At 38.3% G+C, this 13,345-nt stretch overlaps 1 protein-coding gene and 1 long non-coding RNA gene across 2 annotated transcripts; both read left to right on the top strand.

Annotated features, from left to right (window-relative positions):
• The first annotated feature begins 4,422 nt into the window (after positions 1-4,422).
• Positions 4,423-5,124, top strand: LOC119882062. Its single transcript, XR_005440451.1, has 4 exons — positions 4,423-4,455; positions 4,548-4,706; positions 4,804-4,919; positions 5,050-5,124. It is a non-coding gene; the product is annotated as an uncharacterized LOC119882062 (long non-coding RNA).
• A 153-nt stretch (positions 5,125-5,277) lies between these two features.
• On the top strand, positions 5,278-13,333 carry LOC119882061 (polycystic kidney disease protein 1-like 2; the record flags this gene model as incomplete). The annotated part of the gene is made up of 10 exons (XM_038692077.1): positions 5,278-5,368; positions 6,047-6,272; positions 6,555-6,733; positions 7,858-8,088; positions 9,340-9,438; positions 9,879-10,044; positions 10,861-11,005; positions 11,098-11,300; positions 12,834-13,021; positions 13,285-13,333. Coding segments are annotated over exons 1-10 (1,495 nt in total), but the record flags the coding sequence as incomplete, so codon positions are not given.
• Positions 13,334-13,345: the final 12 nt, after the last annotated feature.

Genomic DNA, 13,345 nt, shown 5'->3' with positions numbered 1-13,345 from the left:
CTTTGTGCAGCAAGATAAAAAATATATGTTGACTTAAGGGGATCTCATGTTTATCTTTTTTACTCTTATAAGTACATGATGACCTCAGGGAAAACCCAGCATAGCGATCAGACACATACTGTAAGTAAAAAAACCTGTGAGGGTCTGTGGTCATATTTAATAGGAAATAATAACTGATCCCTCCTCACCTTATCATCCCATTGTCATCAATAACCAAACAGTTAAAATGGCTGAGCAACACACTTGTGACATGCAAAAACACAAAGAAAAACAAATTCATCCGCAAGCTTATAGGACTCTATCCTATCTCCATCTCCTTCTACAGAGTATTATTCAACCCATCCTATTGTTCTGCTTCTTTAACATGTTATCTGTTACTCATCGGGCCAAACTCAAAGTACAAGGATTTATTTACATCATTTTACAACAAAGGGTTGTATAACAAGATAAAGTTGTAGCTGTCTTTATGCTACTCACAAAAACATAATATACAAAAATGATATACAGTAGATGGGTGACTATAATATGTTTACATGGTGCAGTACTGAAGATGAACTGAGGAGTCTCACAGCCTGAGGGAAGAAGCTGCTCTGAAGTCTGGTGGTATGACAGCGGATACTTCTGTATCTCTGGCCAGACGGCAGCAGGGTGAACAGATATTGCTGATGCTCGGTAGATGAGTACCAATGATCTCTGAGTGGTTTTTAATAGCCCATGGCAAAGTCCTCCTGCACATCCCAAGGCAGTTTGTGACAACAAACAACACAGCCGCCAGGATAATTGGTTTCCCCACATCCAACCTCACAGAACTGAACGATAAGGCTGCACTGCACGCCTTGCAACCTCAGTAATACAGGACATCACACACCCACTCAATCACCATCTTACTCTAGTGGAGGAACAGAGCACTGAGCTCCAGAAGGGCTCCCTTTGGGAAAAGTCTAATCCCCACAGCCATAGCCGCCTTAAATAATTGGCCTCACTGAACTGGCCTGTGTGTACTGTTGTCTTTGTATCTTGTTACTGTGTGCTGTCTTATGTGTACAGTGCTGTGAAATTTGAAATGGAGAGAAGTCTAATAACTTGATGGTAAGTTTTCTATGTAAAAATCAAAGTAGCTAACGTTAGTTACTGTAGCAGTTAAAGAAAAGGGAGTAAAGTAAAAAGTACATTAACAGTACATGCACATTTCCCCATGAAATATAGTGCAGTAGGTATAAAATCGCATAAATTGGATTTACTTAAGTAGAGTACAAAAACCTCAGAATTGTAACGTAACAGTAATTAAGTAAATTTACTTGGTTACTTTCCACCACTGCCTGCTATTAGCTGAATGAAAACAGTTTATGGAAACTGATTTTCTCTCAGTAACAAATCAGCTGTCGTCCTGATATCTGATTAGAGGTAACCTCCTCTGGAGGGGACTATAACGTTAGTCTGTGTGTTATAGCTGAAAACTAAGCATCCCAAAAACATGAACCTTAACATTTAGGCAATTTTCTTCCAATAACCACCCTAGTTTAATCAAAGGGAAAGCAAATAATAGCAAAGACACCACCACTACATGTGTTTCTGTGGTGATATGCAAGGACGCTGCAACGCTAACCTGGAGTGTTTCCTGCTCTAACGCTACTTTTAGGCGGATCACCCGAGCTAGCAATCAGGAACACAACATAAAGTTTCGTGGCGACGTTTCGATTTAATTGATTCTGCCAAAAACAAAAAACATTCGTCTCTTAATTTACCTTCACATGTCCCGCCATGGACGCGGTTCTGTCATTGCGTTAAGGGCACTGAATGCATTTCCTCACGTTACACAAACCACACGTGGACACAGCTTCCTCCACATCCTCTCGCGATATCTCCACCACGGGGAGGTGGAGGAGATCCAGGGATGTTTACCATCAAATTAAATTAAATTAAGGCACTTCTCAAGAGCGTGGACATTCAGGATGATTTGACTTAAGAAAAAGATACTTATTTTTAAGAATGTATTATTATAATGCATGCATGATAATAATGTAGGCAACGTTTTACATGTTAAAAGCAAAGTGAAAGTTGAAACCTGTCCTTGGTCAGCAGCAGATGGAAGGATCAGCTTGTGTGACCTTCACTGATGCCAAGTGACTCCTTGACTTTGCATCTTGTTTGAGTGTCTGCAGTGATTTTCCTAATTTATTGAGAACATATGCAGAATTTTTCTGGGGAAAGCTCCCGAATTTCCATGTGAGTGACAGAAGTTATCTTGCTCAGTTGCTGTTCTTGCCGCAGTTTCTGCAGCACTATGTGCTTTAGCTCTGTGCATTATAGTAACTATGGGCATGTTACTCCAAATTGCTGTCTTTTTTTGGATTTCAGTTGGATTTCTATCTTTCCCGGAAAAGTCTGAGGCCTGTTCAGGCAACAACTCCCCTGCGTTGTGTGAATTTGTTTTCAAAAATGTCTGTTATGAGTTTGTTGGGGGATCCAAAACCTGGTCCCAAGCTGAGAGCAGCTGTGAAAAGCAAGGAGGGGAACTCCTGAAGGCGATGACCATCCCAATCAAAATCTTCCTGAAGAACATCAACGGAGAGAGAAACACCAGCAACTTCACCTGGTGGCTGGGAAAGGGGGTCCAAGGGCTGTACCAGGGACCCGCCATAAGTGAGTAAAATGCGCACACACAGCATTTATTTTGTTTATGTATTTTTATTTTTGTAATTTATTGTGCTTTTGGCTTGATCCTTAAAATCAGGCAGTGTCTATTTAAGACCCTCCGTCAAAGGTTTACATGCAGAGCGGCAGGCTTTGTGACCAAAGGATATTCAACATTTTAAAGAGAAAAGGGCACACATTAGAAATTATTTCACAGTACAACAAAATTCAACTCACTTTGCATGCATTGACTAAGGCTGGGTTTCAACTGAAATCTTTTATTGAAGGTACCAACACAATCTAAATATCAACTCTGTGTGTGTGTGTGAGTGTGTGTGTGTGTATGGTATCAAGTCAAATCAGAAGATATTTTCTCAAACAACAATTAAACAATAAACAATACAAAGTCAGTACTTGACATATTTAGAAATTAGTAAAATAAATTAGATATATTTACCATAACGTACTAATTGCGGCATGAAATTACTGTACAAAATATTTAGATCATAGGCAACCTCCTTCAATAAAAGTTTCATCTGATTCTGTTCAAAGCTGTTGAGATTGGCTTGAGTTGAGGCACTTTTGACTGAAAGATATTGTTTACCCCCTCCTTGACATTTTGTGAGTTGTCAAGTTTTTGTTTTTATGTCACTGAAGCACTCACACCTTTAAAGCTGTCTGTATAAGTTTTCACTTGTTATCTTTTGTGTGTGTTGTTCATTTCTGGAGCCATCAACCGAAAATTAATGGACAACAATGTTGATAATTGATACATTTGGTCAATATTAAAAATAACTATATTTTGGTTTTGGATTGTTAATTAGACAAAACAAGCAATATGAATACTTCACACTGGGCTCTGTGAACTTGATGTATTTGACACTTTAATTAGTCTGAAAAATATCGGACAGATTAATTAATAGTGGCAGCCCTAATGGTTTTTGTCTTCACTGGCTTTTCCTAATGGTGTGTCTGTGTGTGTTCTTTCTAAAGCAGAAAATGTTGACATCTCAAAGGACAACTGCACATACATGAAGCTGAATCCTCTTCATCTCATCACATCTGACTGCAACCAGAGACGAGGCTTCCTCTGCACCCACAGTATGCAACAACAGCTTCCTAATTACTGCTTAAACTCCATTCATTCTTCCTTTAAGTGTTTTTCCTTTCTGTCTTGCTGATTTCTTTTTTTAAATGAATATGCATTTTATTTGCAACATGTCGTTGTAAAAGTGTCCTTCTTGTTTTTAAAGATTTGCGGTCATCATCAAACACAAAGGTAAGAGTCACATTTCAGAGTCAGTAAGAAGCCATGTAAACACCCAGACTGAATTTGTTAGTTTGTTCATGTTTTCTTTGCAGAAGACAATGGCATCCAGTCATGCAGCCAGATCCCGTAAGTTAGATTGAAACGTTATGTGTCGCATTATTTCAATCAACCAAGAAAGTCATTCAACTGAATTTGTGTATTTGCCTCTCTTTCTTTCTCTTCCTCTCACACACACACACACACACACACACACACACACACACACACACACACACACACACACACACACACACAAACTCTGATTTCAGGGCTCAAAAGGGATTCAACTGACATGGGCTCGTCTGTTAGAAATATTGTCGACCTTCTCCAGGTGAGGATTTATTTTACACACAGAGTGACCTGTGAATCATGAAGCTCACTGAATGGTACAGTGATTGGCCTTTTGTTAATTATACCTCAAAGTTCACAAGTGCTGTTTTTTTGAGACAGGCAGCGGATAAAGAACTGCTGCGAATGGAACAACAGAAGGGGAGCCGACTGCTGAAAGCAGGGTGGGTACCTTCACTTTGGAAAGCTTGTGGAAAGTATTCCATTTTGGTAATTGTCACGGCACATTAAATGCTGTCTGTTTTCCCTTTTACAGGACAACTTCATTAGGTATTTATTGGAAGGCACTAAAGCTCTGACACCACAATTTGCTATCCAAAACAGCGACATTATCAGTCACATCATCAGCTGTAGCACTGCCATTAACATTCTCTCAGTGAGAAAATGTGACATCCAGACTAACCCAAACCCTACTGTAAGTTCAAAGGAATGTGTGACTGACAGCTTTAAGCAATCATACACATTATGGCTATCATAGTCAGGTGATGGTGCATTCTTTTTTCCCTCTCTAGGATTTGTTTGAGGACATCTTTGAGATCTTTAGGACAATCTCCTTGCTATTGGGTCGCGCTAATGGTACACAGCAGTTTATCATCAGGTACCCATCAGGCACCATCTATCAAAACAGGTCAGTATTAGACTTTCACTCACCCGATATTTCTTCTGTTGCAACTTTTCTTTAATTTTAACCATATAAATGTGGCAAAAAATTTTAAACAGTTATGCAATGTGTTCTAACCCCCCCCCCCCTCCCCCAGTTCTAAACCTGCTGAAATCAGCAATGTAGTGCTCGGGTCAGAGAAAGATGGGACGTTCATCAGACTCCCCTCATATTCAGCATTCAGTCTCAGCTTGGAGGGTATAGTGCAATCATCTCTCAGGTCAGTATGTCCCATCATCATGTGTGTGTTTTGCATCTTTGTTGCAGCCTTTTTAACAGAGCTTTTCTAATTCTTAGATGTCTACATTCTTGGTGAATCCCATCCGTCAGACAACGTTTCAGGAATTGTTTGCAGCCTTATACTTAGTGATGGAGTCTCAGATATAAAGCTGGCAAACCTGACAGAGATGATAGAGGTACAGCCAACCTGAGAATTGGGTATTGTATTTGTATCACTGTGCGCACCCTTCCCAGATCGACAGTGGATTAGCAGTGAGAAGGACCACAAAAAGGAGAGCTAACCCATCCAAAATGGGGAGAAAAGGTGGTGACTACAACTGAGAAGAAAACGAAGAGGCTTTTTATTGTTGTGTCTTGCAAATAAATATGCCAACAAGTCCAACAATTACCTACACACCATGTGCATGTGTCTGAGAATTAATCTGTTGCTTGTTAATTAGATGATGGTGCATGTTACTGTAGGAATATACATCTGATTTGTATGTTATTATTATTATGATGATATATATAGAAGTCATCTGATTTGTTAATGTGACGATGTTTATATAAAACTTTAATAAAATACAAATACAATTTTTATATTGTAAAACTTACATAATCAAAAAGTTTAACCTTCATATCTACCACAAGATTATGTTATATTACATAAAGTAAATGCAATTTTAAGATATAAAATATATCAAGGGCAAGACTCATTAAATAGTCCGTCTCCTCATCTTTCCCACATTTTTGAGCAAAAAATTTAATCTACCAACTTTATTGGCAAGGGGAAAATACCACACATTAATTGGGCAATTATGTCCATAAGTTTGATTTTAATAGTAGTAATACATTGCTTTCTCTTGTTTCTCCAGATCTATTTGCCTCAGCCAAATGCATCCACACCGCTGAACACTACTGTTGTGTTGGAGAAAGACACAAAAGCGATAACCATCTTCGAAGTCTCAGACCCTAATGTGACCATCTTCTTCAGCGTGATGCCCAGTGCCAATGTGTCTTTAGTTCTAGTGCTGTCTAAAGGGTCACCTAATGGTTCATATTCAGGCCGCAGAACCACCAATACCACCTTGACACAAATAGGTAACTGCCGCTGCAAGCAGGCATTGACATATTACTTCATACCCTTACCTCTGATTTCTGTTGTTTTTAGTCATCTAATGTAACAGTGTGTAGCAATAGGATCACTGTTGCCCAGGTAAGCATAATAACAACACAAAATAGAACCAAACGAATTTAGCATTATTTGTTTTACTTGTGTTATAATACATCTAAAAATATAAAATCAGATGGAAAAAGGGTTTCATTTGTTTTATTTTAATTGATTTTGGATTATGAACTCATGTTAGTTGATTTTTGCAACAGGAGACTATCGCTATATGATAACCCCAGAGATGTTACAGCAGACCCCTGGTGTCTGGTATGTTAACATCACACTCAATTCCACCTGGAAGCCGGGCCTGACACTGATCATCACTTCTTTTATGAGCAAGTGCTTGTACTGGAACACAGACAGGGATACATGGAGCACTGATGGCTGCAAGGTGAGTTTCCAACTGGATTAATTTGGCTGTATTGTTTTGACTCTGCATGTACAGTTCTAGTAGCAGTGGTGGATGAAATCCACAAATCCTGTACTTGAGTAAAAGTAAAGATACCCTTGCTCCATTAAAAGTGAAGTCTAATAGTTAAAAATACTAAAAGTATCAAAAGTAACTTTTTACTTTTGATACTTTTAGTATTTTTAACTATTAGACTATTAGACTTATTATATCTACTTAGACTAGTAGATAAAATAAAGTAGTATGGTTATGTTTGTCAGACGTTCCTGACATGACAAACAGAATTTAAAAATACACTAGCCAAAAATGTCCTGCAGTGAAAATGTTACTAAAGTCAGTATAATTTGGAAAATGTACTATAAGTATTAAAAGTAAAAGTTCTTATTGCAAAAAGAATACTGTCCTGTGACTGTTATACTATTATGTATTAGATTATTATTATTACTCCAGTGCATTAATGTAAACGCAGGACTTTACTGTTGTAATTGTTGAGGGGGAGCTTAACAATTAACTATTTGTTTCGGAGGGCAAATAATGATTATTTTTCTTATGGATTAATGTGCTGATTATTTTCTCCTTTAAGCTATTATTGAAAATTTAAAAATAGGGAGAAATGCCATCATAATTACCCAGAGCCCAAAGTGACACATTTAGAATGCTTGCTTTATCTAACCAAAATTACAAAGATCAAAATTATTACAAACTAATTAAAATAATTTAAAAGGAAAAACAGCAAATCTTCACATTAGTGAAAGTGGAACCATGAAATGTTTTTTACACGAAAAATTTCTCTAACATTTAAACTTTTTGGCAGTTAATGTCAGTGTCAATCTAATAATCGTGTCAGCTGTTCTTAAATTTTTGGTAGTTTATAACAAAATATGAAAAGTACAAGTAACTAAAGCAGTCAAATAAATGTAGTAAATTGAAAAGTGCAATATCTCCTGCTAAGATGTGTTAGAATAGAAGTAGAAAGTGATATGAAAAGAAAAAACTCAAGGAAAGCACAAGTACCTCAAATTTGTAATTAAGTACAGAGTAAATGTACTTAATTACTGTTTAGTAGTTGTTGTATATCAGACAGTGATGTGCTGTCTTTGTCTCAGGTGGGAGAGAAAAGCACTCCAGAGCAAACACAGTGTCTTTGTAACCACTTGACTCTCTTTGGGAGCTCCTTCTTTGTGATGCCGAACAAAGTGGACCTATCTCGAACAGCAGAGTTGTTTGCCACTGTGTCTCAGAACTATGTGGTGCTGGCACTGCTGTGCGCTTTCTTCGGCCTCTACCTGGTCACTCTGCTGTGGGCCTGCTATGCTGACCGCAGGTCACACTCTAAGGTAAGTCTCTCCAGACTATTATGAAACAGGGCCGGTATTTATCAAGTGCCATATTCGTCTTAAGTGCTGAGAATTCATGAGATGTACTCCTGCTTTCAAACTTCAGAATAAAAGCAAGTTTCTTCAAATTTCTAAAAGCTAATAAACAAACTTACTCTCCCAGTTAAGACAGCTCCAGAGGTCTCTCAAGTGGTTAGGAGTTGCCAGTAGGGGTGATAGCACTGTGGAGACAGAGACATGCACGAATATTTCAGGAGAAGAAGAATGTTTCTAAATTATTTGACGACGCGCACTTGATCAGTTGGGGTCACACAGTGCAGGCATAACCTTTGTCAGCGAGTTGGTGAGGGACGTCAACTAACCACTGACTTTACGCAGCAATAGGCTACGTTTTCATCTAAACTGAAGGTTGTGATGACGCTTTGTTTATTTGTCACAGGAAAAATGCATCAATGCTGATGATTTTGGCCCGTGACAATCAGCCGAATTGTCATGGAAACAATTATGCCACTTTCAGCTCCAGACACTGTCACACGTTTCATCAACTTTCCAACAACCCCCCCCGTGATCCGACAAAGAGGAGAGATAGAGAGGAGGTGTTGCACAAATATACACTCACCAAAGGATTATTAGGATTTCTCATTTCAATTTCTCATTAATGCAAATCTAATCAACCAATCACATGGCAGTTGCTTCAATGCATTTAGGGGTGTGGTCCTTCAATAAGTATTACTTATAGTAATTCAATGTGAATTTATCTGAGGATATTCTTAAATAAGGAAATCCATTCAGTGATCGGTCCTTGCCTACATTGTCATCCAAAATCCTGCTTGCAGCACAGCAAAGTGTCCTGAATCAGCTCTAAGACAGACACTTAAGATTTAGTCCTACACTTCACTCAAAGTAGGACTGATGCTGGATAAGTTTAAGCAGCTCTGAGGCAAGATGTTTTTTTACTCTTAAATCAATTCTTAGCAGTGTAATTCTGATAATCTTGGTAAAAGGGCCCAATTCTTTTTGTATGTGTTTTCACCAGGTAGGAATTCAGCTACCTGAAACTCATCAGGCCACATTAGAAAAATGTTCTTAATTATGAAGTATTTCTAAGCATTCCTGTTATGTCCTTTGTTTTAATGGTGGATATTTTGTTTGGAAACTAAACTGTTCATATTCATTCCAGTGCCCGAATAAAGCAATTCCTGCCAGTACATTTATATTTATGACCCACAATGTTTTATGTTGAACTATCAGAGGAAGGTGACTCTGCTGGAAGACAATCACCCGGGTGCTGGGTACAACTATCTGATCAGTGTCCATACTGGCCATCGCAAGAATTCTGGGACTACAAATGTAAGAATACTTTCATTAACAGAATGTTTTTTTTTTTATATTTCTAAAAGGTAATAGCTCATAGAATAATAATTTTACTACGGGTAACATACACCTTGGCTTAAAGAACCATACTGTATGTTTAAGCTTGTTTGCAACAAATTGTGTATTCTTCAGATCAACGCTTGATTTCATAATATTCAGACAAGTTACAATATAGGTGATGCTAAACATTTATGATGTTTTAAAGCACTGACTGTTTGCTCAAGGAAAGCAGCAAGCACACATAGCCATTATAAAAAGGGAAATGTGAATTTGGTAGAATTACTAAAGCATAGGTTCGCAATTTTATACACAGTTTGTAGTTAATGAGCTAAACTATGCACAACACACAATCTTGATTCAGGACACTGATGTGAGAGACTAGTGCTGTTGCATAAATATGATGTGCGGTCCTGTAGGTGACAGTGAAGCTGACTGGCACAGAGGGAGAGAGCAACACACACAACCTCACAGATCCCGACAAGCCTGTGTTTGAGAGAGGCGCTGTCGATATATTCCTTTTGGCCACTCCCTTCCCACTGGGCGAAGTGCGAAACATCAGGCTGCAGCACGACAACTCTGGAGGTCACCCATCATGGTACTAGAGGCTGAGACTGAGCATATTACATACATACCTACTACTACATACATAGAAATTAATCCAGATCTGGACACAGCGGTTGCCATAAAATATCCAGAAATGCCAATTTCCCTAAATTATGAATGGCAGCTATCTGAAAAGGTCATAATTTGTTTTGAAACTGTTATTGATAAAGTTTAATTAATAATGCAGATAATTTAAGTTTATTTGCAGCTTTATGTCATATTACGGTTGTACCTTGATGTGACACTTATATAGTTGTTGATTCAGTTCAACACTGAAAATGTGGATAATTTGTGGGTGTCAGTGTAAACCTGTAAACAGGGTTGTTAGAGTTGTGTACAGGTAGTGTTTATGGCCTCTCTGCAGGCTTCTTCACAGTGACACTTTAAAATGTCAAATCTGCCACTCATTTGGCACTACCTAGTAATTACTTCTCTATATACTCTGAGCATGATATATACATGCATACACACACACTTTGGGGGAGAATATATCTGAGCTATGGTATCATATTGAAATAAGATTGGTCATAAAGGATTCCACAAATTGCTTTGGGCAATATACTGTAGTAATATACTAATATTGGCTTCAGAAGAAAGAAATTTCTGTGTAGAGTGAAGTGGTAATGGGAAACTTAGAAGTAAAATATACACCATATACAATATGGGTATAACATTCTCTCTTTTTGCTCCCAGTTTGCAGAGTTTCCTAGTGTAGCTTAAAATTATATATTGTTTGCATTTTCATATAAAATTATACATATGGTAAATGTGTAATCTTTGTTGATTTATAAAAAGGTATAAACAAGGTGACCGTTCAAGACCTCCAAACACGACACGTGTGGCACTTCCTCTGTGACTGCTGGCTGAGTGCTGACCATGGAGACGGCATGACTAAAAAAACTTTCAATGCTGCAAAGAACAACGAGATTGCCAGCTTCAGGTCAGAGTTGGACCACTTTACACTCCGACACGCTCTTAAGAAAGTCATGTTAATTGATTAGTGTCATTTTGGCTTTTGTTTTTCTCTGTCAGAAATATTTTCCATACCAGAACATCGACTGGCTTTAGGGATGAACACATCTGGGTGTCCGTAGTGGATCCTCCCTCACGTAGTCCGTTCACACGTGCCCAGAGGGTGTCTTGCTGCATGAGTCTGCTCCTCTGCACCATGGCCATCAATATCGCCTTCTGGAACCTTCCTACAGATCCGGCCTCGCCAGTAGTCTTTGGAATCGGTGATAACTGAGTCTTCAATTATTTGGCAGTTTCTTAGCTTTGCAACCCGAAGAGCGAAGTTTCATTCAAAAGGGAAACCTACTCTTATGTTAATTTCATCATTGTTATCGTTGGTTGATAATAATTGTGTTATAGGCATCTGAAAAGGACTGGTGAACATTCTACTTTTAGAAAAAGATGCCTATGATTCTTTTAAAACTGGTATCTAAAATATAAGGTCACTAACACAACAAACCCACAGTTTTGTAAGAAATGTACTATATTCATCATAAAAACTTCCAAATATCTAAAATGTAATATGAGAGGTTTTCTTTGGGTTTTAAAAGTTTTGGATGAAAGTTCAAAAGGTCAATATGCGAGCTGGAGCAGAAGGTGTTATTAGAAACAATTAAGTGGCTGCTGGTTGTCTCTTGATATATTGTAGAAATCTGTGTGTATGTTTGAGATTTAACATTTTACACCTGGGCTACTTGTTAGCTAAAATGAAATAATACATACCGTGTAAATGGAATATTATCCTCTATGTTGTGCTATTCTAGCAAAATGGATTGATGTTAAAGGTTCAGTGTGTACGTTTTAGTGGTATCTAGTGGTGAGGGTTGCAAATTGAAACCAACGACTCACTCACTGCTCCCCTCCCTTTGCAAGCGTGTAGGAGAAAGGCTCTCTGTAGAGCGGTTTGTCCGTTTGGGCTACTGTAGAAGAATGGTGGTGCAACATGAAACTTCTATTTGAGGGACCCGGGATGAACTTTGATAGAAATGGCTCAGTCTAATTTTTAAAAAACCCATAATGGTTCATTATGTAAGGTCTACGTATACACTACTGAAAACATAGTTATGGATATTATATTGCATTTCATAGATCCTCCTATTATTACACACACACTGGACCTTTAAAGCAATAGCATGTAAGATGTGGTTTTCTGTGCAATTTGGCGCCCCTACCATTTCTGAAATAAGGACAGCTGTACACATCTATTTCAACAGTGGTTTCTGACATAGCCATTTACGCACTGAGATGTCTCCAAATTCCCTGAATCTTTTCCCAATATTATGTACTATGATCTGAAAAACCTAAATTCTCTGCAACCTTGCGTTGAGAAATCTTCCCTTTAATCACTTTAATTACTTTGCTTTTGCCTCCTACCGCCACTTTTTCACAAATAAAATCTATCCTCTCAACCCTCTAACCAAAAGTCCAGGAGGACAGAGGACATACAATGACACACAGAGAACTGTTAAAGCTCAGCATTTAGTAGAAAAATGCTCCACTTACCAAAACAATTGGAATATAAATTGGTACTCATTGCCTGGAGGTGGTGCAAGTAGTTTTCTTGCCTTTAGCTGCCAAATGCTTCACAGTATTTACCAGCTAGTTTTAGTTTTAGATTTTTTACGAGACGGTTGAGTAGAGCCATTAAACCAATGTGCTGACTTCTCGGTGATTGAATGATCCTGGCTGGGCCTTATTTCAGTTACTTCTCATCACGACAATGTGTCCTTGTTTTGTTTTTGTTTTCCTCTCTCAAGGTTCATTGCAAATCACCTGGCAGGAGCTCATGGTTGGGATAGAGAGTGGTCTTCTCATGTTTCCAATCAACATCCTCATCATCACCATCTTCCGAAGCATCAAACCTCGTATAACTTCAAGATCTCTAAAAGGTGACTCTGAGGAGAACTTGAAACCCCGCGCAGTTACCACACCAGCTATTCTGAAGGTGTGTTTTGCATTGTATAATCTCTATGGGCGTGAGTGTGTGTTCAGCGTTGTTTGTGTGACTTGTTTTGTGCATTATACTTGCCTCAGCACTGACCCTGTAAGCCCAGAAAAACATTTTCCATTCAGTTTATGTTGCAGTTACTGTCAGTGTTCTGTGTGGATTTCTGCTGACCTTTTACCGTATAATATGTACCCTTACTTTTCTATGCATTGATCAAAAAGTACATGTAGCATTTGGTATTTGTTGTGCATCCTACCTAGGATACAGAGGAGGTGATTTCGTTGGTGAGCAGAAGTGCGGGAACAAGATGTCAGAGATTCC

Source organism: Micropterus salmoides, unplaced genomic scaffold (assembly GCF_014851395.1).
Source record: "Micropterus salmoides isolate LMB-PRFRI ecotype aquatic unplaced genomic scaffold, ASM1485139v1 Ms_hic_scaffold_2873, whole genome shotgun sequence".
Lineage (NCBI taxonomy): Eukaryota > Metazoa > Chordata > Actinopteri > Centrarchiformes > Centrarchidae > Micropterus > Micropterus salmoides.
This window is presented reverse-complemented; position numbering and strand designations above follow the sequence as displayed.